Here is a 22,853-nt window from a genome sequence, read left to right on the forward strand (position 1 = left end):
CAAACACGGGCAGCCCATCCCGCAGGGCAGAGCTTTCAAGGAAAAAAACCACAATTAAATAAGTCCATAAAATCACACAGTATTAAGGTCACAATGGGTAAGTTTATTCAACGTCTTGGATATTTGAGTCTAAAGTACGTATAAGTCAACTAGTGCTACTGCAAAGCAAGCTTTCTTGGCCTTAGGACTTGCCTCAGAGCTTCTCTCCATCAGCACAGAAACACCCAAAGTCTGTTCTAGACCAAAGTGCTCGGGGGTGGGGGGATAAAAAGCCAACACAGAAAGGATGAACAGAAACCAGCTGTGCCCCCCAAAATACTCAGAAGTCATGTTACCTACAGCGAACAATGGTGTGGCTTGTTTGGGGAGGGGCCGTGAGGAGTGTGGTCCAGTCTTTTGCAGTAAAGATGCATCGTCTTCGTCCTGCGCACCTTCTGCTTCTCTTAACCCTGAAGCAGCTTTCATGACCCATCCCCAGGCTTCCACCAAGCCCTGCCTCCGCTTGGTCATCCGTCCTCCACTTCAGTTCAATTCAACACTGACATTCAGGGAATGAACGCATAGGCTGGGGGGCGGGGGAGGAGGAAATGGGAAGAAACTTTCTTGGCCGAACCCCACCGTCCACAGACAAGGGCCCTCAGATGAGGAAGACGATGCCCTCGGAGACCATGACCTGGTTGTCATCCTGCATCCTGCTCAGCGCAGCCTGGATCTCCGCAGAGGAGAAGGGCTCTTCGTTGTCCCGATTGATGGATTCTGTGAGGCGACTCATGCCCACCGACTGTGCGTGAGCTTCCTGGAACACCTCCAGGAGGGCCGCCTTGAAGGACTTCAACCTACCCAGGACAGGAGAGACAGGGTGAAGGAGCAGGAAGTGGCCCACGTGCTCTCAGGCCAGATCGATGCTGCAGTCCATCAGCACAGGCATCCTCCAACTGCACAGCCTGCCCCGGATGGCTGCTCCACGCCCAAGCTTCCCCCTTAAAGCTAAGCTGTTGTAGTACAGAGTTTCCTGCACAGTGAGAAATAACAGCATTTTAAAAACAGAGGCCTCTGAGCATGTGCGAAACTGGCATCCATATACCATCGGCAGAAACGCAAACTTGGATGGCATCTTTGGGAGGCGAGTTAGTCACATGTACTACAATTTTAAAGTGCATCTCCTTTGACCCCAGGAATCCATTCCTAGAAGCTAACCCCACAGCTCTTCCCCCACCACTGCACAGTGATAAATGTTAAGAACGTTTTACTGTCAACAGCAGTCTTATGAAGGGTAAATGTCCACCATTAGAAAACAAAAATAAAAATTTACACATCCATACTATGGAAACCCTGCAGTCATTGAAAAGAGATCTCCATGTGCTGATTCAGAAAGTGCTTTAAGATATAGTTCAGTGGGGCTTCCCTGGTGACGCAGTGGTTGAGAGTCCGCCTGCTGATGCAGGGGACACGAGTTTGTGCCCCAGTCCGGGAAGATCCCACATGCCGCGGAGCGGCTGGGCCCGTGAGCCACGGCCGCTAAGCCTGCGCGTCCGGAGCCTGTGCTCCACAACGGGAGAGGCCACAACAGTGAGGGGCCCGCTTACCCCCAAAAACAAAATGGAAAAAAAAAATGTAGTTCAATGGTTGTCCTGGGGGATGGAATTATACTTGATCTTAATGTTTTTTCCTAAATACTTTTCAATTTGTTCAAACTTTTTTCAGTGAAGACACTGTGTTGAGTCTGTTAAGGTATTAAAAGAAAACAGCAAACCTTAGCCGTGGACTTACTTTGAAATCCAGGAAACATAAAATTTATAGATAAAACTTTCTGAACCTCTAGTGGTAAAAATTCTTTATCTCAAAACAAATGACAACAGTTCAGTGAGAAGAAAAAAAAAAAATATATATATATATATATATCTCCTACTGAGAGGAACCCAAGGTTACAGTGAGACACAACTTGTCCTTGCTCTATGACCCTTCTTCCTGTACTCACAAGGGTATTGATTTAAAATTCCCAGAGAGAATTATTTATAAAGCAAATGGTAAAACATAAACAACTGGGGATTCTGAGTAAAGAGTGTAAAGAATTCTTTACACTATTTTTGCAACTTTTTTCAAGTTTGAAATTGTCATCAGAGTAGAAACTGTTCTAAAAACCCTCGGGCCTCTAGTTCTGAGCTCCGTTGATAACAGCTTTTTTTCCTACCATCCCGGGGAGAGGTCTTCCCTCCTCACCTGGATTCACTCAACTCCGCCTTCTGGGACTCCTTGGTCTCCTGTGAGTCTGTCGCCTTTGGAGTGTGCACTTGAGGGGGAAAGGGTGGCAGAGAGTGGGAGGACGACAAGGTGAAGCCATGTCCACAGAGCCCAGAGGCCCCTCTCCAACCCCGCCCTCATGAGCCTGCAACACTCACTCCTGGGGCCCTCGGGGGCCAGCCAGGGCAGGCAGGGAGAAAGGCCTCAAGTCAGACGGGGGACCCTCAGCACACGGGATCTGGGACACTCACACCAGGCTTGGCAAGGAGCACAGTTCACCGGGGAGGAAGCAGACAAGGGGGCAAAGCTTATTTCCAAAGTTCTGACTGAGTTTCCTGGGATTCTCGTGGACAGACCTCTTAGACACAGGGTCCCACGTGGGGAGCCCACTGGGAGCCCACCAGCAAACGCAACAGGCAGAGCACTGAAGGGTCAGCAGTCAGCGACCACCTCGTACCACTAGGGGCCGCTCGCTTACCCTGAGGCATCTCCTCCTCCGTGTCGCTGAAGTCGTAGGGGTCATAGGAGTCCCCATCCTTGGCATCCGAGTGACGGGTCTTCCTCCTAAAATGCCCACAGCAGTTAAGGGACGGGCTTTGGTGAGCTCCGTCCTGCACCTCTGACCACAGAGAACCATCTACATACAGTCCAAATGGAACACTAGGCCCAGGCCTGTACAAACTGCTGCCTTTTCTGAAAGAGACCAAACGTCTCTGGACTAGAGCACGAGCAGGCCCTGCTTCCCAACGCTCTTCTCTGTCGCCCACCCTCATAAATTCAACCACAGGTGTGAGAGGAAAAGATAACCTGGAGGAAAGACTTCTGAAATGTGGACTCAACAGCCTCCGAGCGGGTTACTGCTCCTCTCCTTAGCCCTTCCCTAGCAGGAAAGAGGCCAAAAGCTTCACACCGAGGACAAAGGGGGCTGTCACCCTCTCTGCTGAGTCACCTTCACACTCTGACTCACTGCAGCACTGGTCTGGTCACCCCTCCCCGCAGCCTTGACCCCCTCCGCCCCTCCCCAGCCCTAATCTAAGTCTTTCATCTCCTTCCTCGCTGCCTCATCCGACCTTTTCCTCTTCTGCTCTTGGTCCTCCTGGCTTTTCTCCACTTCATCTTCTGTCTCCGATTCGTCCTCACTTTGCTTCTTACGTTTCTTCTCCTTCTCGAGAACCTAGGACACCAAGACACACGTGGGTGTGCAGGAGGGTCACAGATGCCAGGGACTGAGTAAAGAACAGTCCCTCCTGCACCATCGATAGCAGTGACTCCCTGGGTCTGATGACCTGGACTCTCTCATTCCTGAGTCCAGGACCAGGGGCAGGGGTTGGCTGCGACCCATCCTTGAAGCTGCTGGAAGCTGGGTGCCATACCCTTCTCACAGTATGTGCTCAAGGAGCGTTCACTGAATACAGAAATGAATGGAAAAAAGTTTATCCCGTAATGGTTAAGTGAAAAACAATTCATTTCTTTATAGATCAGGTGTTTAGTTTAAATTTAAGACAACCCCCATGCTAGCAAAGAGATTAAGTCAGGGGAAGGCCAGTGGAAAGACGCTGCTTTCCGCCAACAACCCAGATACAGGTGTCAACCGTGCACAGCTATGAGGCACGAGCTCCGACAATTCATTCAGAGGAGCCCCAGGCCCAGCACCTGGATGCTCACCTTCTTGAAGTAAGCGTACTGGACCAGCTCCACAGCCTCTTCTGCATCCTGCATGTCCACGGTCTTGCTCATGCGGGCCTTGGCGTGGGCCGTGGCCAATCGAATCAGAGTTTCCAGTGTCCGGGCTGTCACTGGAGACGTCTGGGGGAGAAGACAAGGGGGCCCACTCATCCAGGATCCCCCCACGGCATGCCGGTCATGCCCGTCACTCCCACCGCACAGAGAGGGAAAGACTCCACCAGAAAAGCTCTGGAAAAACCAAGCCATGGAGCCAGAAAAAAGTACGTAAAATTCAGAAAGATAAAAACAACCAAGAAAACATGACTGAGGGCTGAGGGAGGGAGAACGAGGTGAACGGGGAAGAAAACCATCCAGCATCTTACAGCTGGAGAGGAAAGTGAGGAAGAACCTTTGCCGCAGGCCTGCAACACGCCAGGATCCCGCTTTTATGTTCACTGTGTCAGTCAACAGCCTTAATAACCTGGAGCAGCTTTAGAGATGAGGAAAATGGGACTCAAAGAGCTTCCAATAATTTGTCTAATGTCATACTACGTGGGGGTGTGAGAGAGGTTATCTGAGGACAAACTTTCTAAAGTTGGGTAAACCCACTTAGGTCCAGAGGAGAAGCACAATTCTGACATGTTCTTATCAAGTGGTTCCCAAAGGGGTGGGTGTTATCCCAAATGGGGGGGTGGTGGGTGGTGGAGGGTTCATCTTTTTAAAATGCTATTGTCTGAATGGCATCCCTGGTCTAATGGATCAGAATGTCTGGTTTAAGAATTCATTCCCTGTTGGTCCAGTGGTTAGGACTCCACACTTCCACTGCCTAGGGCACGGATTCAATCTCTGGTCGGGGAACTAAGATCCCACAAGCCGTGCAGTGCAGCCAAAACAAAAAAAGTTTCAGATGATTCTGATGTGCCCTCCTAAGTAAGCAGCCCTGACATTATCCAACCTTCTCATTTTATGGGTTGAAAACCTGCGACCTGGGAGGTGAAAGGATGTGCACAAGTTGCGAACATTACTGAAGCCCTGGGGTCAGAGCCCAGGGCTGGTCTTTCCACCACACCTCCCGTCCCCCATCCTATGATGCTTCAGGGATGTATCTGGTCACTTCTGCTTTCTAGTTTTCTAAATGATCACTTACAGCCAATCTGACATTCAAAAACAAATATTTAAATAAATTCACCAATTTTTTTAATGATTTAGAAAGCTACCAGAGTATGTAGCTTATACATTCCATTGTAAACTCCAATTCTTGAATAACCTAAAGCTGATGAAATCCTAGCCTACACGAGCAGAACTACAGAGCCCAAACTGAGAGATTTACCAATCCCACTAAAACCACAACTAAGATAGTGTATTGTATTCAGTGAGAGGGCCTTTGACACACTGGAACATGTTCATGTGACAGGAAAAACAATTAAAAAGACAGGGGGCTGTTTAATCTGAAGAAAATAAGTCATACACAGTCTCCAGAAAACAAAATTAAGGCCCATGGGTAGAAGTCATGGAGAAGCAGGTTTAAGCTCAATAAATAGAAGAATATTCTAACATTTCAATGCAGTGATTCAATGTAGTGATTCAATGCAGTGATTTCAATGCAGGCATGCTGCCACTGGAGGTGTCAAGGAAGTCCCAGCAGGAATTACAGAAGATGGAATTCTTGTCTGGGTGTAAGTCTGGAATAGATGATCTGGGGTCATGTCTGAATCCAAGAGTCTATGTCTCCATCACATCATGATGGTTTGGGACTTGGGTCTTTCTGCTGTGAAATCCTACCTATATAAACTACACTGCCCCAAAAGACTTCGATAAATTCACGGGCAGGTGTATTAGGTTTCTAGAAATAGCCTTGGATGATCATCATGGCTACGCAACTCCTAATTTTTTTTCGAAGTCCAGCCCAAATATCATACCCTTTGGGAATCCTTCCCTGACATTCATATTCCTTCTGGAAAGTCTAAAGGAAAAATTAACAGCTTCTGCATCTACACTCCAACTGTCTTTCACATTCATTCCCCTTTGGGTACTACACTGTGGTATATAATTATAGGTATATATGACCTTTTCATCTACTTTCTGCCTCCCGGGCCCAGGACTGAGCTCTTGGGGGACTGCACATAAGAACAGAGACTCATTCAGTTCCCAGAAGTCGCTCACGTTTGCTGAATGTTTTTTTCTTTTTTTGGCCGTGTGGCACGGCTCGCAGGATCTTAGTTCCCCAACCAGGGATCGAACCCGTGCCCCCTGCAGTGGAAGCGCGGAGTCTTAACCACTGGACCACCAGGGAAGTCCCACATGTTTGCTGAATAAATCACAGCTTCTGGAGGCCAATGTCATCTGAACTCATGAGAAACACATTAGCTCTGGGGTTCACATTGCATTTTCCTTTGTAAAAGGAAATGATTACAGTAGTGTAACAGGAAGCCCTTCAGGCCAGAAAGAAAAAGGTAAGGAATCACTCAGTTAAAATGCTTCCAGTGCTCCCAGGGAGCGGGGACTCCCTCCCCAGCCTCACCCTGAGGGGCTCCGGTCACCCTCCGGTCACCGTCCCACAGGCAGGCTCACCCTGGCAGTGTCCGAGCTCATGCTGTCCTGGCTGCGCAGGCATGAGTACTCCTCTGCGATGTAGGCGGCCGACTCCTGCGTCAGGATGGGCTTGATGATTTTGGCCACGTGGATGTATTTCCTCATGAAAGCTGCACTCACCATCTTCTCCCTGGACCCGCACACGGCAAATTTCATTCCCCTGCCACAGCCCAGCACCTGCCTGGGGTCGTAGCCTTGCCCCTCCTCAGGGAAGTCAAGGTCATGTGACAGAGCAGAGCTACAGCCTGGAACCCAGTGTCACAAACCCCATTCATACACAACATGTACAAGACCCTCTCACATACTTTTATTTAATTCTATGGTGTTACTTAGGTATTACTTGTGAAGTAGGTAGTTTAGGTACGAAGTGTAGGTGTTATCTGTCCTATTTTATCAGTGGGAAAACTATGGCTCAGAGAATCTTAAGTGGACTCAAATTTCATTTTCTGACTCCAAATTCCACATTCTTAAACCAACAGGTTTGAAGATTACACTATGCTTCCGACTGCACCAAGGCCAAAAATAGAGGAATGGGATCTCACATGTCAGGCACTGAGCACAAGTCTCCTTTATCCAAATCCACTTGCAACATTTCCAGTGCTTGCGATCTACCGCCCCTTCAACAAAAGCTCACCTCGACTGGCCACAAGACTTGTGCAACACTTCACATACACGGGTAACATGACATACCCACCATCAGTTAGGTGGGCGTCAAAGCCTTCCATTTTAGGAAAAGACCAGAACCTAAGCTTGATCACCCACGAACATTCACACGGCAAGTGGCCATGAAAAAGGGTGCATCTGTGGATCCAGAAGAGAAAACAAGCCCCCATGATTACGACCCCAAGCATGATCTTGGCCTGGGCAGCACATATAAACATGCTCTACACTAATCTCAGGTTCCCTCCAGGAAGAGCTGTGAAGAACGCTCACTTCTTTTTCTTGGCCCCATGCAGAAGGCTATCATGCTTCTCGTAGATCTGGGTGTCCTGCTGGTCTTCCTGGCTAAAGTTGGGATCCTCTGTGGCCAGGATATCCACGGCACTCCCTAGAGGCATAGCTGGAAAACCAAGTCAGGAGAAAGAATAAGAAAGAGCTGAACCCAGGGGAAATCGCTTCTTCTGAAGAGATACAAGACTCTCAAAGCAAGGACCCAGAAGGAAGCAGACACGTGAGCCCCACAAATAAGGAGGCAGAACCACCTGGCCCACAGAAGAGTCTCAAAGGTGTTCCCAGACCCTGAAATGGACAAGAGACACACCGTAGGAACCAGGGAGGCGAGGGCACCTTCCACATCACCCCAGATGCTACCACGCCCACCAACGCCAGGCTGGGTCTGAGAGTGCCGCCTGTGTCTAGGTGCCCTCCCCTCAGTCAGGTTTCCTCTTCCCCCGGCCTCACCGTCACCGTCCTGCTCGCCAGGTGCCCGGTAGCGGTGCATTCTGAGGACGTGGTCTGAGATCTCCCTATCGTGCTCGGGATCCATCTGATCCAGCATGATGAAGAGGAGGTCGAATCGGGACAGCAGTGAGTCCTGCAGCCCGATGTTCTCCATGGGGGTCTTGTACTGATCGTACTGGGTGGGGAACACGAGAAAAAAGGAGAGTGGAGACAACATCAATGCGAAGAAAGAACAAGGAGGCCGGATCGGTTAGGTGAGTGAGAACAGAAGACCAGACCTTCAAACGCAAAGCGAATAAGCAGTGAAGATGTAAAGCATTTCCAGGCTACTAAGAAACTGAATTCATTTCCTCTATGTGCAGCCCTCCTCTGACGCTCAGCTGACCTGAGCAAGCTCAGAGCCCCACGCCCTTCCTTCCAGGTAAACAGAGCCCCACCTCCTCGCTCCATTGCCTCTAGCAAACTGACTGTGGGTCTCAAAACCAGCCTTCTCCTCCCCAAGCTTCACTCTGCTCCTCAATCAGAGGCAGGACTAGCTCTGGAAGATGAGTCCCTCTTCCCTACTTATTATGAAGACATGACAAGCTGGCTAAGCCAGAAACACCTGGAGCCTCTGGCTTCCTTACTCAGAAGGTACTGGGTAAAGTCTCAACAAAAACGCGTGATAATCTATAAACTATAATGTCTTAAGGATCAAGGGAGGTTTTCCTGGGACTCAAGAACGCCTATACTCTTATCTTTCAACTCCCAGGCCTACGAGCTGACGCCTCCCCACGTCAGTCAGAGGCCTGACAACCTCGTAGGTAACATTAACGATTCTGGCCACGTTCACATTCCAGGACCTGCCATCTTCTCCCTACGTTCCCCAGAGAAATTCTTCAGAATGACGTAACACGTGTTACCATTAATCTAAAACTGTATGGTTCTCAACCCACACTATGCATTAGAACTAACCTACGGAGCCTTTCTAAACCATAGCTACCAAGAGCCCCAACCCAGAGATTTGGATTCAGAAACTCTGGGCTGGGGACTAGGCACCCGTATGTTTAAAAAATGCCAGCAAAACAGGTATTCTCATTCACTGCGGGATCATAAGTTGTCAGAGCACAGCATGGGCTCTGGGTTCGAATCCTCTCTGCCATTTTCTAGCTTGTGACTCTTGAGCGAGTTACTTAACCTTTTATGCCTTCATTTTCTCATCTGTAAAATGAGGATAATACCTACCTCACAAGGTTATTGTGAGAGTGAAAGGAGTTAATAAATATAAAGCATCTGTAAGTATTAGTTAATAGTATTATAATGGTACAATCTTTAAAAGGGCAATTTGGCAATCTCTACCATAAAAATGCATGTAACTGTTAATCCAATGATTCCATTGCTAAGTATTCATTCCCAAATGCTTAACAAAATGCACATAAAGGGATGTTCACTACAGTTTCATTCATAATAGCAGAGGGGAAAGGGAAAACACCAAATGCCTATCATTTGGAGACTGGTTAAACAAATTATTATAAGTCCATACAATGGAATACTAGACAGCTGCTTAAAAGAAAACAAAAACAAAACCCCTAAACTCAGCAAACCCGAAGCTGGATAAATATAAAAGATTACACCTAAGCACATCATAGTCATACTAAAAAACAAAGATAAATAGATTAATTCTTAACAAGGAGATAGTGTATTTACTGGCACATGCTAAGTTTTGTTTTTTTGTTTTTCTTTTCATGCTAAAGTTTTTGTTTCCTGAAACACTCAAGAGCCGTCAGTGGTCATCTCTTGGGAAAGGAACAGGAGAGAGAAGGCAGGCTATTCATTTCCTTATTATATCTCTCTGCTCTGTTCATAAATCCTCCGACCATCTGCATGCAGTACTTTTATTTCAGTGTCAGTGTAGGTTACCTGGGTTGTGAGGCTGCAGGTCACTTTTGTTTTCTTCTTTGTATTTTTAAAAACTTATTTTAAATAAATAACTTTCCAGGGGATTCTGACATGGATGAACGGGTGAGGAACCACTGCCCTAAACCAGGGACAGTAACAAGATGACAAGCTTACTTTGGTCTGTGGCCTGTTGCTCCCCAGGTCACCTGGAATAAACTTTGCAGCCTAGTCACTCAGCAAAACCAAATGAAGGTGAGGACAACAGTTGAGTGCCTGATTCCACTCACCCTGCCGTAGACAGGGTTGGCGGCTGCCAGAACACTGCAGCGGGCATTGAGCCGAGCGTGGATGCCAGCCTTGGCGATGGTGACTCGGCCCTGCTCCATCACCTCGTGGATGGCCGTGCGGTCCATGTCAGACATCTTGTCAAACTCATCGATGCAAACCACGCCTCGGTCGGCCAGGACCATGGCCCCCGCCTCCAGACGCCGCTCCCCTGGGAGGTGGGGAGGGAAAAACACACACTACCATCCAGGTTGTAGGGGACGGGACTAGATGTCAGTCTCCTTCCTAAGCACCTCGCACTGCCATACATAAGAACGAGAGTGTAGTTAAGAGGTGTCAGCACCTAGACTCAGAGGAAACCCTGAGGAAGCTTGTATCTGAACAGTATTCCTTGTCCCACTTTGATATCTAAGCAGCTAGCCTCCAACACACTTCCTTCACAGATTTCCTCTCTTTATCCTCATCTTCAAGCCATTTCCCAACTAGATCTCTGTTCTCTTTTCACTGGTCTTCAAATCCCTTCCTCTAACGTATAAAGCAGTACAATCTTCTTTTTTATTTCCCTTCAAATGTCAAAAGTTGCTCCTTCACAGCTCTTTCCAACAGCCTTCCAGGAGACATTCTTGTCACTAGAGGGCCACCCAAACATTTCAATAATTCACCCATTGTTGCCAGATACTTGGTCCTCTCCAATCTGGCCCACACTAACCTCTCAAGTGTATCTTCCCAGTACAGGCCAGCGCCTGGAGCAAGCTCAAACCATCTATGCTCATCTCACTGCTGGACCTCTGCCAAGGACCCTTCCACCCATACCTGTTTCCTGGTCTGTGGTGACAGCGGCCGTGAGACCCACTCCAGACGAGCCCCGGCCGGTGGTGGGGATGGCCCGAGGTGCGGTACACAGTACGTACCGCAGAAGCTGGGACTTGGCAACCGATGGGTCTCCTGTAATGGGACGGGGCAGCAGTGACTCTTGGAAACTCCCCTGCCCCCCAGCAAGTGCTGCTTTTCTAGCACAGCTCTTGACACAATAGAAATGTATAGTAACAGGTTGTTAATATTATTTCTTTCCCTTTCCCTTTCCCATTCACAGAAGAATATATTTTAGACATTATAAATCAGGAACCACAGAAATAATAAAAATAATTTTAAAAATTAATTTTAGACTTTTGCCCTTTGATGGGACTGAAACACAGCCAGGTACAGACACACAATTTGACAGATGATAGATTCCTGCAACCACACCCCACAGGGGGAGACCAGGAGACTAAAATCCCCAACACCGTACCTATTAGAAGGATATTGATGTCCCCACGGATGTGGCTGCCATTCTCTAGGTCTCGTTCCACTCCTCCCAAGAGCAAGCAGAGGATTGCCTTTTTGACATAGTCATGCCCATGGATGCTGGGGGCCAGCGACCTGGCCAGCTGGTCAAAGATATCCTGGAGGAAGAACAACCACGGAGTGAAAAGCCTAAGGAGCCTCCATGGGGTTGGATGAACTCACTTCAGCCCACAGAAGATGGCTGAAGAAATACACTGTTCTTAACTGTAAAAGCTTCTTCTCTAAGACTTTCACACCGATCAGAGCATTATCAGAACAGACACAGAGGAAGCCTGGATTCTAAAACCTGCTCAGAGCTTTAATCTTTAGGAAAAAAAGTGCTTCCAGGCTCAAAACATTTCAGTTTTTTTTTTTTTTTTTTTTTTGTTGTTGTTGTACGCGGGCCTCTCACTGTTGTGGCCTCTCCCGTTGCAGAGCACAGGCTCCGGACACGCAGCCTCAGCGGCCATGGCTCACGGGCCCGGCCGCTCCGCGGCATGTGGGATCTTCCCGGACAGGGCCACGAACCCGTGTCCCCTGCATCGGCAGGCGGACTTTCAACCACTGCGCCACCAGGGAAGCCCAAAACATTTCAGTTTTAATAAGACTATGTATTGTGCTTCAGCAGTAACCTCTGTCACACATGCATAGATTTTGTTCAATTCTGAATGAGAACATTCTGTCTTTAAAAGGAGAAATTTTTTAAAGAAAAATAAATTAGAGAACTAAAACAAAAATAACATATTTTATCTTTAAGTAACCATGTATCACTGGTGTATTCCGTATAGACTCCTTGGTACACTAACATTCTAACTCCTAATATTTGTATTAGGTTCACTTAGCAGGTAGCACAACAGAAAAGAAAAACAGCAAAAACACCCTTTTGCTTACTGACTCAAAACTAGAAGCTGGCACCAAATACTTCCGAGAAAAAGCCTTGACCTTCCTCCTGATGCAGTACAAAGATGGCCATGCCCAAATACGACCCTAACAAATCCATCCCCACCCTTAAATCCTCAAAGGACGCCACACCTTGGAACGGGTTTTACTGAACTTCTTGATCTTGGCTATGTCCTCAGCAGAGAAGGAAGGCTGAACGTCCTTGCTCATCTGCTTCACGTTACAGGCAATCAGGACAGTCCTGGGACAGAGAGGACAGTAAGAGGCTATTTTTAATTCCTAACACCAAAGCCTTCTTAGGCTCCTAACCTAGAACAGCAAATCAGAAAAAAATAAAGAAAAGAAAAAACAGAGAAGCAAAGCTGTTCCGAATTCAACCACTGATTCTCTTCATCTATGACACAAATATGTTGATGGTGCCTCACCCTGGGAATTTACCTCCTGCTGACCCACAGAGCTTGGGACAGTGTATGGGAGGGAGGTGGGAACATGCAAGAAACCCCCAGGTAAGCCAGGAGGCTGTAATATGTGACCAGTAACTCCCACTTCTAGCATAAGACAGTATGGCGAGTTTTATCTCCCAGGCAGGTAGAGTGTTTCACCAGTCCAATGTAACTCTGGGGAAGATGGCAAACTGGAGAAAGATTGCTACCAGAATGTACTCTGCCAGCAGCATTCCAAACACCTCACGACGAACCATCTACCTGAAGGTCCCTGAGGTGTAGCCTCCCTTCTTTCCAGGAAGGCAGCGGTAGGTCCCCACCACCTGGACCCGGTCACCGGGCTTCACTCTGTCCACCAAGTCATTATCCAGTATGACGTCCACGGAGCGGGGAAGCTGGCCAGCGGGGGCCTTCTCTGGCATCTCCTGGATGGTGATGATCTGGTGGTCTTTGTAGACAGAAAGGCCATATTCTGTCTCAAGGGGATTGTTTTCCTCATCCTGGAAAAGTCACACAGAGAGGCAGTCATCTCGACCATGTCTTAGAATGCCACACTCGTCTGTTGTAGGAAACAAATATAATTTGTAGATAAACCGTACGAGATTAGTATCCAGGAACAATAAACGCCAAATATCTTCTCCAGTTTTTTCCATTCCTGTCTGTTCTAGTTACAAACCATCTAATGGAAGGGGTGATCTACAGCCAGAAGGGACCATGGCTGCATTAACATCTATACTGAGATCCTTACTTCCCCTATGCTATGACTCGGTATTTCTACTCCTAGGTAATACCCAACACCAACGTTCACCCAAAGCCACACACTACAATGTTCACAGCAGCACTATTCCAAATAGCCAAAATCTAGAAAATATCCTAATGCCATCAACAGAATGGTTAAATAAGTGTGGTATAGCCACACGAGTGAATACTACACAGCAGTGAAAATATATGGAGTACACCTATACACATGGATGAAACTCAAAAACGTATGTTGAACAAAAGAAGCCCAACACAGATGAGCATTTAGATAAAATATAAAAACAGGGAAAAGTACTCGAAGCTGCTAGATGTCAGGATCTCGAGAGCAGTGTGGCTTCAAGAGGGACTTCTGAGCACTAGTAAGGTGCCGTTTCCTGGTTTGGATGCTGACTTTATATTGAGCTTGTAAAATTTCACTGAGCTGTACACTTATGTAAGCTTTTCTGTATATTAAACTTCAATAAAAACATTTCAAAGTTTTACTTCCTTGCCATTTGAATTTTCTAGAAACACAGCAGCTATCACTTGTGGAGTGCCTACTATGTGCAAGGCACTGTGCTGTAACTTCACGAAATTATCTCATGTAATCATCACAACTCAGTCCCAAAAGCTGGTATTTTCCACATTTTACAAACAAGGAAACTGAGGCTGGGAGAGGATAAAGAAGTTCTCCACGGTCCACCAAAGCCCATGCTCTTAAGAACCACACTAGACAACCTCCAGGAGACCTGGTCTGGTGTATTTCAGGTCCTGAGCAAAGAAGCTTGGCCACAGCAATCAGCAGAGTACCCGAGTAATTCCTGGAGAATAAATTCTAGAAAGTAGGGATCTTAATGAACAAGAGAGCCAGGTGACTGAGGAAATGCAACTGGCCTGACAGTAAAAAGACAGGCTCCTGTCCTCAGGGCCATCACTAACTGGAACATAAGTAGTTCTAACTGGAGGATCGCTGAGCTTCACATTTCACCTGAGATAGACTAAATGGTTCTCAAGTATGACTCAGTTACAATTCTAAGAAACTCAGTCTTGTTTATATGTTACGATTCCTCCACCAGTTGATAAAACTGTAGACAAGGACTGGGTCTTCTTTACATCTGTGTCCTCCTCAGTGCCCGACAATCCTTTGGATACAGTCGCTCTCAATTAAAATTTGATGGCAGGGGCTTCCTGGTGGCGCAGTGGTTGAGAGTCCACCTGCCGATGCAGGGGACACGGGTTCGTGCCCCGGTCCGGGAAGATCCCACATGCCGCGGAGCGGCTGGGCCCGTGAGCCATGGCCACTGAGCCTGCGCATCCGGAGCCTGTGCTCCGCAACGGGAGAGGCCACAACAGTGAGAGGCCCGCGTACCGCAAAAAAAAAAAAAAAAAAATTTGACGGCAGGGACACGCAGAGATAAAATGTGTTCAGACATCAAGTAATCAGTATTAGTCATCTTCTCTTGTCTCTAAGTAAGAAGACTTCGCACCATCCTCAATGCAGACCAATCTGAACACCAAGACTAAAGCCATTCTCCATGTCAACCTTCTCTCAAATCCACAGTAAAATATTTGCAGAGATTTCAGAGTAACATTACTGCATAAGTATTTTTCCATATTACTCTAAGTAGATTACAAAATCATATGATATTATAACTTTGCTAAAAGATCAACGTACATTAGATGACTTTTGTTCCTTCTTTCAATTCTTCCATAATTTTCCAAGTTTTCTAAAGAGAATATTTTTTCTTTAAAAAAAAAAAAAGAATTGTGGACTTTCCATATTAAACTCTGACTAGCAATCAATCTTTCCTTCAAATTAACCCTCACTTTTCATCTTATTCACACCTAGAAGAAAGACTTCAGATATTACCCAATTACTTGCATTAAAACAGACATCTTTGAGCCCAACCTCTAAAGAGGTCCAATCAATTCATTCTCCTCACCTTGGTAGGATAGACAGAGCTGGATGGAAAGGCCACCAGGGTGGTGAGATCAGAATAATGTCGCTCTATGGTCTTCTTGGTAGCAGGACAGTAGTGAACACTGCGGACGACTTTGGGACGCACTAGAGAGCCTATAGGAATGGAAAGTCACCCAACTAGACAGTGAGAAGGAGGATGTAACCCCGGCAAGCCCACGATGACTCCAAATACTGTGTTCTTCCAACTAGTTGAGCAATTCCAATACTACTTGCCATTAATTCACCTTTATACCTAGAACAACACCATAATCCAAGTAAAACTTCAAGTACAGCTGATCCTGACTGAGAAGTAGTAGGAGTTCACGGTCAGAATGAGGAGACTGCCAAGAGCCACGACTCCTCCACTCTCAGCCAACGTCATCATTCTGCTGGCACAGGTGGTCACTCAAAGTCCCCCTAGTTACTGTGCAATACTTGAGCTCCTCCAAGTTTCACCCCGTAATTTCAGTGCTCCACCTTTCTGAAGCCATTAGCTCCCCAACTCTACTCCACCTCTCCTGCCTTCCAGCAGCCTATGCCACCTCCATTCCGTTAGTCCCCCACTTTAGCCCACTCACATTTAGTGACAATGCCCTCCACACAGACGACACAGCTAAGGAAGCAGGAGGTAAGAGTCCGGGGAGAGACATGCTTGGAGCCAAAGCTGCCCTCCAAGCCTATATAGAACTCCTCATACTGCTTGGCATATGTAGCATCAATGGAGGCCACAAAATCCTTCAATGCCCGCTGGAAGGCAACCAGCTCCTCAAAGGCATTGCTCAGGAGGCTGCAGACGGGCGAGAGAAAGAATCATTAGGCAGACAGGGCAGAACTCAAAAAATGACCCACAAAACAGAAGTGGACATTCTTAGATCATCAAAGCTTTGACGGCAAAATCTAGCTTCTACTTTCTCCTGCCATCCTACAAGGCCCAGTACAATACATCAGAACTGAGGGCCAACTTTTAATTCAACGATGGAGAAATGATACTCAGTTAAACATGGATACTCAGTTAAACTTCTCAACATTTTCTTGAGAAGAAAATGTCCACCACCTACTTTGGGAAGAGAGGTAAAAAACATAGGAGCTGGTGAGACACTAAGGGCTTCAGGATCAAAAACATTTCATCCAGGTCCTCTCCTGTGAAGCCTGCTCCAATCCAGGGAAGAGAGGGGAGCCATTCTCACTCAGGGCCAGGATGTGCCCTTGGAGACCCCCAACCACTCACCGGTTAGCCCTTTTCTCGTTTTTCCTACGCAGGTCATTCACGTTGACAATCAACCGGTACTGGTTGTCACTGATCAGCTCCCGAACTTTGCTTTGATAAATTCCCTGGTCTTCCTGCAAAATAGCCACCGCATGCCACAAATTCAAAAATCAGATGTTTTTAAACAGAGGCAGCTCTCACAGCAAGAAAAATATGTCCATCTCTGCGGCACATCTGAACCTCAATTTCTCCCACGTTTTCACTCACTAGCCTCGGATTCCAAATACGCCCTAAGAGGCCAGTGTATGAATTATAATGACTTCCTCAAGGTCCATATTATTCCTATTATCACCAACAGCTCTTCTGTGTGTAATCATTTCTCAACCTTTAATGGGGAATTAAAACGAGCTCGTAAGTCTAAGAGGACAACAAATAAAAACTTTGTCAAAGTGTAAATTAAACGGACTTTTAATATGCATATCAAAGTGACTTTTCCTCGCAGAATTTTGTATGGAATGAAAATATTTCATTTCCCTATCATCTGTATAATATAAAAAGAGTTCCTACATCCGGACCTAGGAGTAGGGAGCCTTAGCTACATTTACAAACAGCACTATCAACACTTCAAGATGTTTTTACCAACGTTCCACGGCTGTCAGTCTTAAATTGCATGTAAAACCCCCTTTATCTGCATACCAATACTCTTTCTCCGCAACCCACTAGATATGGAAAAAGATTGCGGCCAAATCTCCGGTTAGGAAGTCGGTCACTAAAACCTGGGGACCCTAAAATGCGGCGGGTCACTACCGTTTTCCTGCCGTCCTTCCCCTCACCCTCCCCTCAACTTAAGAGAGCAGGGAGTGATCAACGTGGTCTTTGCAGCTGGTTTGCACTTGGAGGAAACCTGTTGCCTTTCGCGAGAACGGCCACCATTTGTACCTGGGAAAAAGTCACAGGATCGCTTTTAACCACTGACTCCGCCTCTAGGAAAGCTACGAGATAAGGGCGGAAGGTCCCAAGCCGCTGCCCCGCAGCCGCAGCGTGGAGGCCCGCGGCCTCTCTCGGCCCATGCGCGGCCCTGAGGCTCCCAGCGCCCTAGTCTCGCGACCCGGCGCTTCTCTCACCTCGTCGTCCAGGAAGTCCAGGTAGTCTCTCTGCGCTTCTCTCAGCTCCACATCGTCCAGCACCACGGTCCCCGCCATGCTCGCCGCGCGGAAACTTCTGCCACCGGAGCCGTGCTGAGGGCCCCTGGCTGACCCTGCCCCAGCGCTAAAACTTCCCAACTTTTCCCGCCAACAAAAGTAACCTTAAGGAAGGGGCGGGGTAGCTTGTAGGGTATTTACATTCTGATTGGCTGAATCCTCTTACGCAAGAATAGAGAGTATCCAATCGAGAGCTGCTTCTTCTCCGAGTTTTCCGCGCGGCGCCTCGCTGTGGCGGGAAAAGTGCCATCCGGGGCCCTCTCCGCTCCGCCCTTACTGACGGGAAAGCTGACCAATAGGACGAGAGGATGCTAGCGGAGCCCGTTCATTGGGCAGCCGGAGGGCCGGCGAGACCTGGGAGCACTGCATTCTGGGAGTCATAGTCTTCCCCCTTATTTCCGGATGTTTTATAAGGGTTTTTTTTTTCAAGTTGTGGTTTCCTGACCTGCTGCAGAGTAAAGAAACTCAGCCCGGAGATTGGGCTGAAAGTAGACTAGAAGTCAGAGCATGGAGGTTTAGAACGCAGGGAAATAAAAACATAAAGGCAAATCGTTTTAAAAATATATTCAAATCAGGTATGTTTTTCAAACCACCAACCTCTAGTGGCATCCAGGGAGAAAAAGTGAATTTCGAGAATCTGTGGGTGGAAAATAGAATCACAGCATCTTTGGGAGAGGTTCTTTGGTTCAGTGAGACCCATTTGCCATCTGAATACCGTGGCTTGAAGTACCCCATAAAAAACGAAAATCTGGACGTAATTACTACACCATCCTACTTGCCAACGGGTAAGTTAAAGGTTTTCTCGCCTTATGAGAAGATCACAAGTTCATTTTGAAAAACTTAGTTTATTGAAAGATATTTAAACACAAGGAGAAACAAAAAAGTGTTTCAAGCCACTCTTAAGTATCGATTAGTAATTAAAATATAGCAAATCTGAAATGATAAATAAAAGACCAATTGCATATTGCGATTTTTTTCTTTTCTTTTCTTTTCTTTTTTTTTTTTTTTGCGGTACGGTACGCGGGCCTCACACTGTTGGCGGCCTCTCCCATTACGGAGCACAGGCTCCGGATGCGCAGGCTCAGAGGCCTTGGCTCACGGGCCTAGCCGCTCCGCGGCATGTGGGATCTTCCCAGACCGGGGCACGAACCCGTGTCCCCTGCATCGGCAGGCGGACTCTCAACCACTGCGCCACCAGGGAAGCCCTGTTTCGATTTTTTAGCTTTATTTTTGAGGTGTAATTTATATACAGTAAGATTCACAAATCTTACATATACAGCTCAATGAGTTTTTATTATGTATACACCCCCGTAACCACCCAGTGCACAGTAAGGAGCAGTCCCATCGTCCCTAAATGGTTTTTTTGTTTGTTTGTTTGTTTTTTTGCGGTACGCGGGCCTCTCACTGCTGTGGCCTCTCCCTGCTGTGGCCTCTCCCGTTGCGGAGCACAGGCTCCGGACGCGCAGCCTCAGCGGCCATGGCTCACGGGCCCAGCCGCTCCACGGCATGTGGGATCTTCCCGGACCGGGGCACGAACCCACGTCCCCTGCATCGGCAGGCGGACTCTCAACCACTGCGCCACCAGGGAAGCCCCCTGCATGTATTTTTAATTTTACTGAACAGGACTAGACACCTGGTAATTCTATATTTGAAATTTAGGCCAACTAATTATTAAATTATGTTTGAGGGTCTCCAGGACTCATTGTGCCCTGATAAGTATTTTAAGTATAAGCTGCCTAAACAATATCAATATATATGCCTTCTATTTGTATGTGTGTATATATATATTTAGTTATTATACAGTTTATAGTTAGCATTTTTTGTGTGTCATCCTAGCGGGCAGATACATCAATCCTTAGTCAAAGGAAAAAGGCTGTCATCTGCCTGCTTGCTATATATATATATATATATATATATATATATATATATATATATAAACAGGCAAAAAAAAAGAAAGAAAGGAATTCTAGATGAAGATTCTGTTTGCAATTATGTAGTAAGAGATAATTACTCATTAACTTGAGAGTACCATTATCACTTGATCATACTGTCATTTTGTGACTATATTGAAGGTAATGCTGACAATATTCTCTTCTCTGAAAACAACTTGAAATTAACACTAAAAGAACCTGGAAGCTTAGTTCAAACAAGAAATCAAATTATTTCCAATGGAAAGTCCAAAGGAGTAGAAATATAAAAACCAAACCTTTGACTCTAACACACTTTTCTGTGGGCTTTAGTTTTCTCATATAAAAGATGAGGAAATTAGAAAATCTGTAACATTCCATGAACCTATGGCAAATTTGGAAACTGTAAAGACAATTCCTTTCCCCCCCCGCCCGTGCTATGGGGCTTGTAGGATCTTAGTTCCCCGATCAGGGATTGAACCCGAGCCCCCCGGCAGTGAAATCACGGAGTCCTAACCACTGGACGGCCAGGGAATTCCCAACAATTCCTTTTAGAATTGTGGAGTTCAGCACATGGAACCATCCTGCCGTGGTTCTGGATAAAGACTTGATTTCCCTTAATGTCTTTATCTTCATCTGTGAAGGACATTCAGATTTATTTTAAATTTTTATTTTATATTGGAGTATAGTTGATTAACAATGTTGTGTTAGTTTCAGGTATACAGCAAAGTGATTCAGTTATACATACACATGTTTCTATTCTTTTTCAAATTCTTTTCCCATTTAGCTTATTACAGAGTACTGAGCACAGTTCCCTGTGCTATACAGTAGGTCCTTGTTGGTGACACTCAGATATTTAATTGGTATTTCTCCCTTTCATTAGGGCGTAAGATCTTTGAGCAGAGAAAGTGTTTCCTTCGTTATTCCCTGCTCCTCCAAACTGCTCAGAAAGGACAATCATCAGGTTGCTAAAAGAAAAAAGTTAGGGGCATTCATATGTATGTCATAGAGTCCGGTGGAGCCAACGCCCTCCTCTACCAGAATGAAGAAGCAGGTGTCACCTGATGAAGCACGGCATCTATGGTTTCCATATCTGCTTACATTCTTGCTTTTCCTCTGCATCCCTTTTCATTCCACCCTAGACCTAAACCAGTCTCACTCCTTGTAGAGCAAAAGTATGCAGGAAGCTGGTGAAAAACAGATTGCAGAGTATATGTAATACTTACAGTTTCCATGTCCTCAAAGACCAAAAAGTCCCAAAGGCACAGAACAAACCCATAATAAATATTATTTATACTTACCAAATGATATATATCTTTGTTCAGACCAATGAACAATATTATAAGTTGCATAACTTTTCAAACAACACCTGTGATTAATAACTAGTATTAACAGCACAGGGAATATAGTCAATAATACTGTAATAACTTTGTATGGTGACAGATGGTAACTAGACTTATCCTGGGGATCATTTTGTAATGTATAAAATGATCAGATCACTATGGGGTACACCTGAACTAATATTGTAAGTCAATTATACTTCAATTTTAAAAATAAATAAATAAAAGTAAAAATAAAAGGAATATCTGGAACACACAAAACCCTAGCTTTAGGCACTCCGGAAGTGCCATAATCCATTATAGCTTTTTGACATTAAACTCAAAGACCACAAAATTTTGAAGGTCAAAAACTACACCTCTAGGTTTCAGAGCAGCTTAAGGAATAACCTACAGGTCCAGGCTTTCCCTGACCAAGCAGATCTGTTTTCTTCTGTGATATGGACCAATCAGAAGCTTCTCCCAATGCTGTAGCTAGGGTCAACAGCACCAAGACAAGCAGACCCATTTCTTTTTCAGACTGCTCTACTTACTAGCTGTGTGACTGTGGAAGCCCTCTTAACCACTCTGTACCTCGGTTTTCTCACCTTCAAAATTAGAACAGAAGTAGCATCCAGCTCAAAGAATGGTTTGAATATTCAGTGAAGTCATAGCAGATGGAAAATATTGAGAAAAATGTCTGGCATATAGTAAGCACTAAATAAATGTTAACCATTGGTTGTGGTGATAGTGGTGGTGTTGGTGGTAATTAGTGTTTGGAGAGGGGTCAAGAGATGTTGGGGAGAAAGGAGGGAAGCACACCAGCACATTCTGGAACTATTCAAACAGCCAAATTCAAGCCCCCTTCCCACTCCCACCCAAAGTTTACAGTGGAACCAGTTCACACACTTCTTTGAGTGAGACCGTCTTTGCTGCAAATTGGCTAAAGGAGTATTCATAGAGTATTGGTTGGCTCAGGTTCTGCCAGTGTTGAAAGCCATCAGAGGCGTTTACTTCATGCTTAAGGAACATTATGGAAGAAGACCAAATGGTCCCTGGAGTTAGCCAGCGTGTCTGGTAAAGACAGGAGAGCCCCATAGCCTCTGCCCCATCTTTTGCTTCCTGTAATCTTTTGGATTAGATATGCTACAAAGAGCAGGAAAAGCCAGGAACCAGAGAGCATCAGTGATCTGATTTGCCCATTAGATTTGACAACATAGTTGACCTGCCAGTCAACATAGTTGATTCATTGTCATTTGCCAAGGTTAATTTCAGCAGCCAGGTTTCTTAGTCCCTGAAAAGTCATCTTCGTTCTTTTGGGTTTTTTTTTTCAGTTTTATTGAGGTATAATTGAGAAATAAAAGGTCATCCCCATTCTTAATTGCACAAATTTCACAGAAGCTCTGTTTGAAGAGGTTTGCTTCAGTCCTTAAAGACTTACAGGGAGAAATTACCAAAAACTTGCTGAGTGAATACAGCATATGAGATTAATAACTCCACTCTGTAAATCTGTCTAGATTTGTGTGCAGTTTTTAAAAAAATAGTCCTTTAAGCTTTTAACCATGCCAGTGTGATGAAATGAAGAGATTTAGCCATGTAAATCAACCAATCAAATATTAGTTGAGCACCTGTATACCTAATTCTGTCCTTGACCAGAGACTTCAGGTCAGCACTGCCCAACAGAAATATAATGCAAGACACATATATAATTTAAAATTTTCTAGTACCTGCATTTTAAAAAGTAAAAAGAAACAGGTGAGATTAATTTGGCAATATGTTATTTAACCCAATATAC

At 45.9% G+C, this 22,853-nt stretch overlaps 1 protein-coding gene across 2 annotated transcripts; it reads right to left on the reverse strand.

Moving 5' to 3' along the window:
* Positions 1 to 82: 82 nt before the first annotated feature.
* Positions 83 to 17,946, reverse strand: MCM3 (minichromosome maintenance complex component 3). Of its 2 annotated transcripts, XM_060163077.1 has the most exons (17): positions 17,758 to 17,946; positions 16,655 to 16,767; positions 16,005 to 16,213; positions 15,410 to 15,540; positions 12,990 to 13,228; positions 12,418 to 12,526; positions 11,351 to 11,504; positions 10,876 to 11,007; positions 10,065 to 10,273; positions 7,900 to 8,074; positions 7,432 to 7,558; positions 6,478 to 6,628; positions 3,907 to 4,047; positions 3,312 to 3,415; positions 2,720 to 2,805; positions 2,221 to 2,290; positions 83 to 836 (listed from the first exon to the last, which is right to left on the reverse strand). In XM_060163077.1, exons 1-17 carry the CDS (start codon positions 17,833 to 17,835, stop codon positions 638 to 640), a joined length of 2,427 nt encoding a protein of 808 aa, XP_060019060.1. In that variant the 5' UTR covers positions 17,836 to 17,946; the 3' UTR covers positions 83 to 637. The 2 variants fall into 2 exon arrangements, with proteins under 2 accessions (XP_060019060.1, XP_060019061.1); XM_060163078.1 differs by lacking the exons at positions 15,410 to 15,540; positions 16,005 to 16,213; positions 16,655 to 16,767; positions 17,758 to 17,946 and adding an exon at positions 15,142 to 15,161.
* Between the last annotated feature and the right edge of the window lie 4,907 nt (positions 17,947 to 22,853).

This window comes from Lagenorhynchus albirostris, chromosome 10 (genome assembly GCF_949774975.1).
Source record: "Lagenorhynchus albirostris chromosome 10, mLagAlb1.1, whole genome shotgun sequence".
Classification (NCBI taxonomy): Eukaryota; Metazoa; Chordata; class Mammalia; order Artiodactyla; family Delphinidae; genus Lagenorhynchus; species Lagenorhynchus albirostris.

Coding starts and splice junctions, on each gene's coding strand:
- MCM3 (XM_060163077.1), bottom strand. CDS start 17,835: ATGGCGGGGACCGTGGTGCTGGACGATGTGGAGCTGAGAGAAGCGCAG. Junction 16,768..17,757: donor TGGACTTCCTGGACGACGAG/GTGAGAGAAGCG, acceptor GCTATTTTGCAG/GAAGACCAGGGAATTTATCA. Junction 16,214..16,654: donor AACGAGAAAAGGGCTAACCG/GTGAGTGGTTGG, acceptor GCCCGTCTGCAG/CCTCCTGAGCAATGCCTTTG.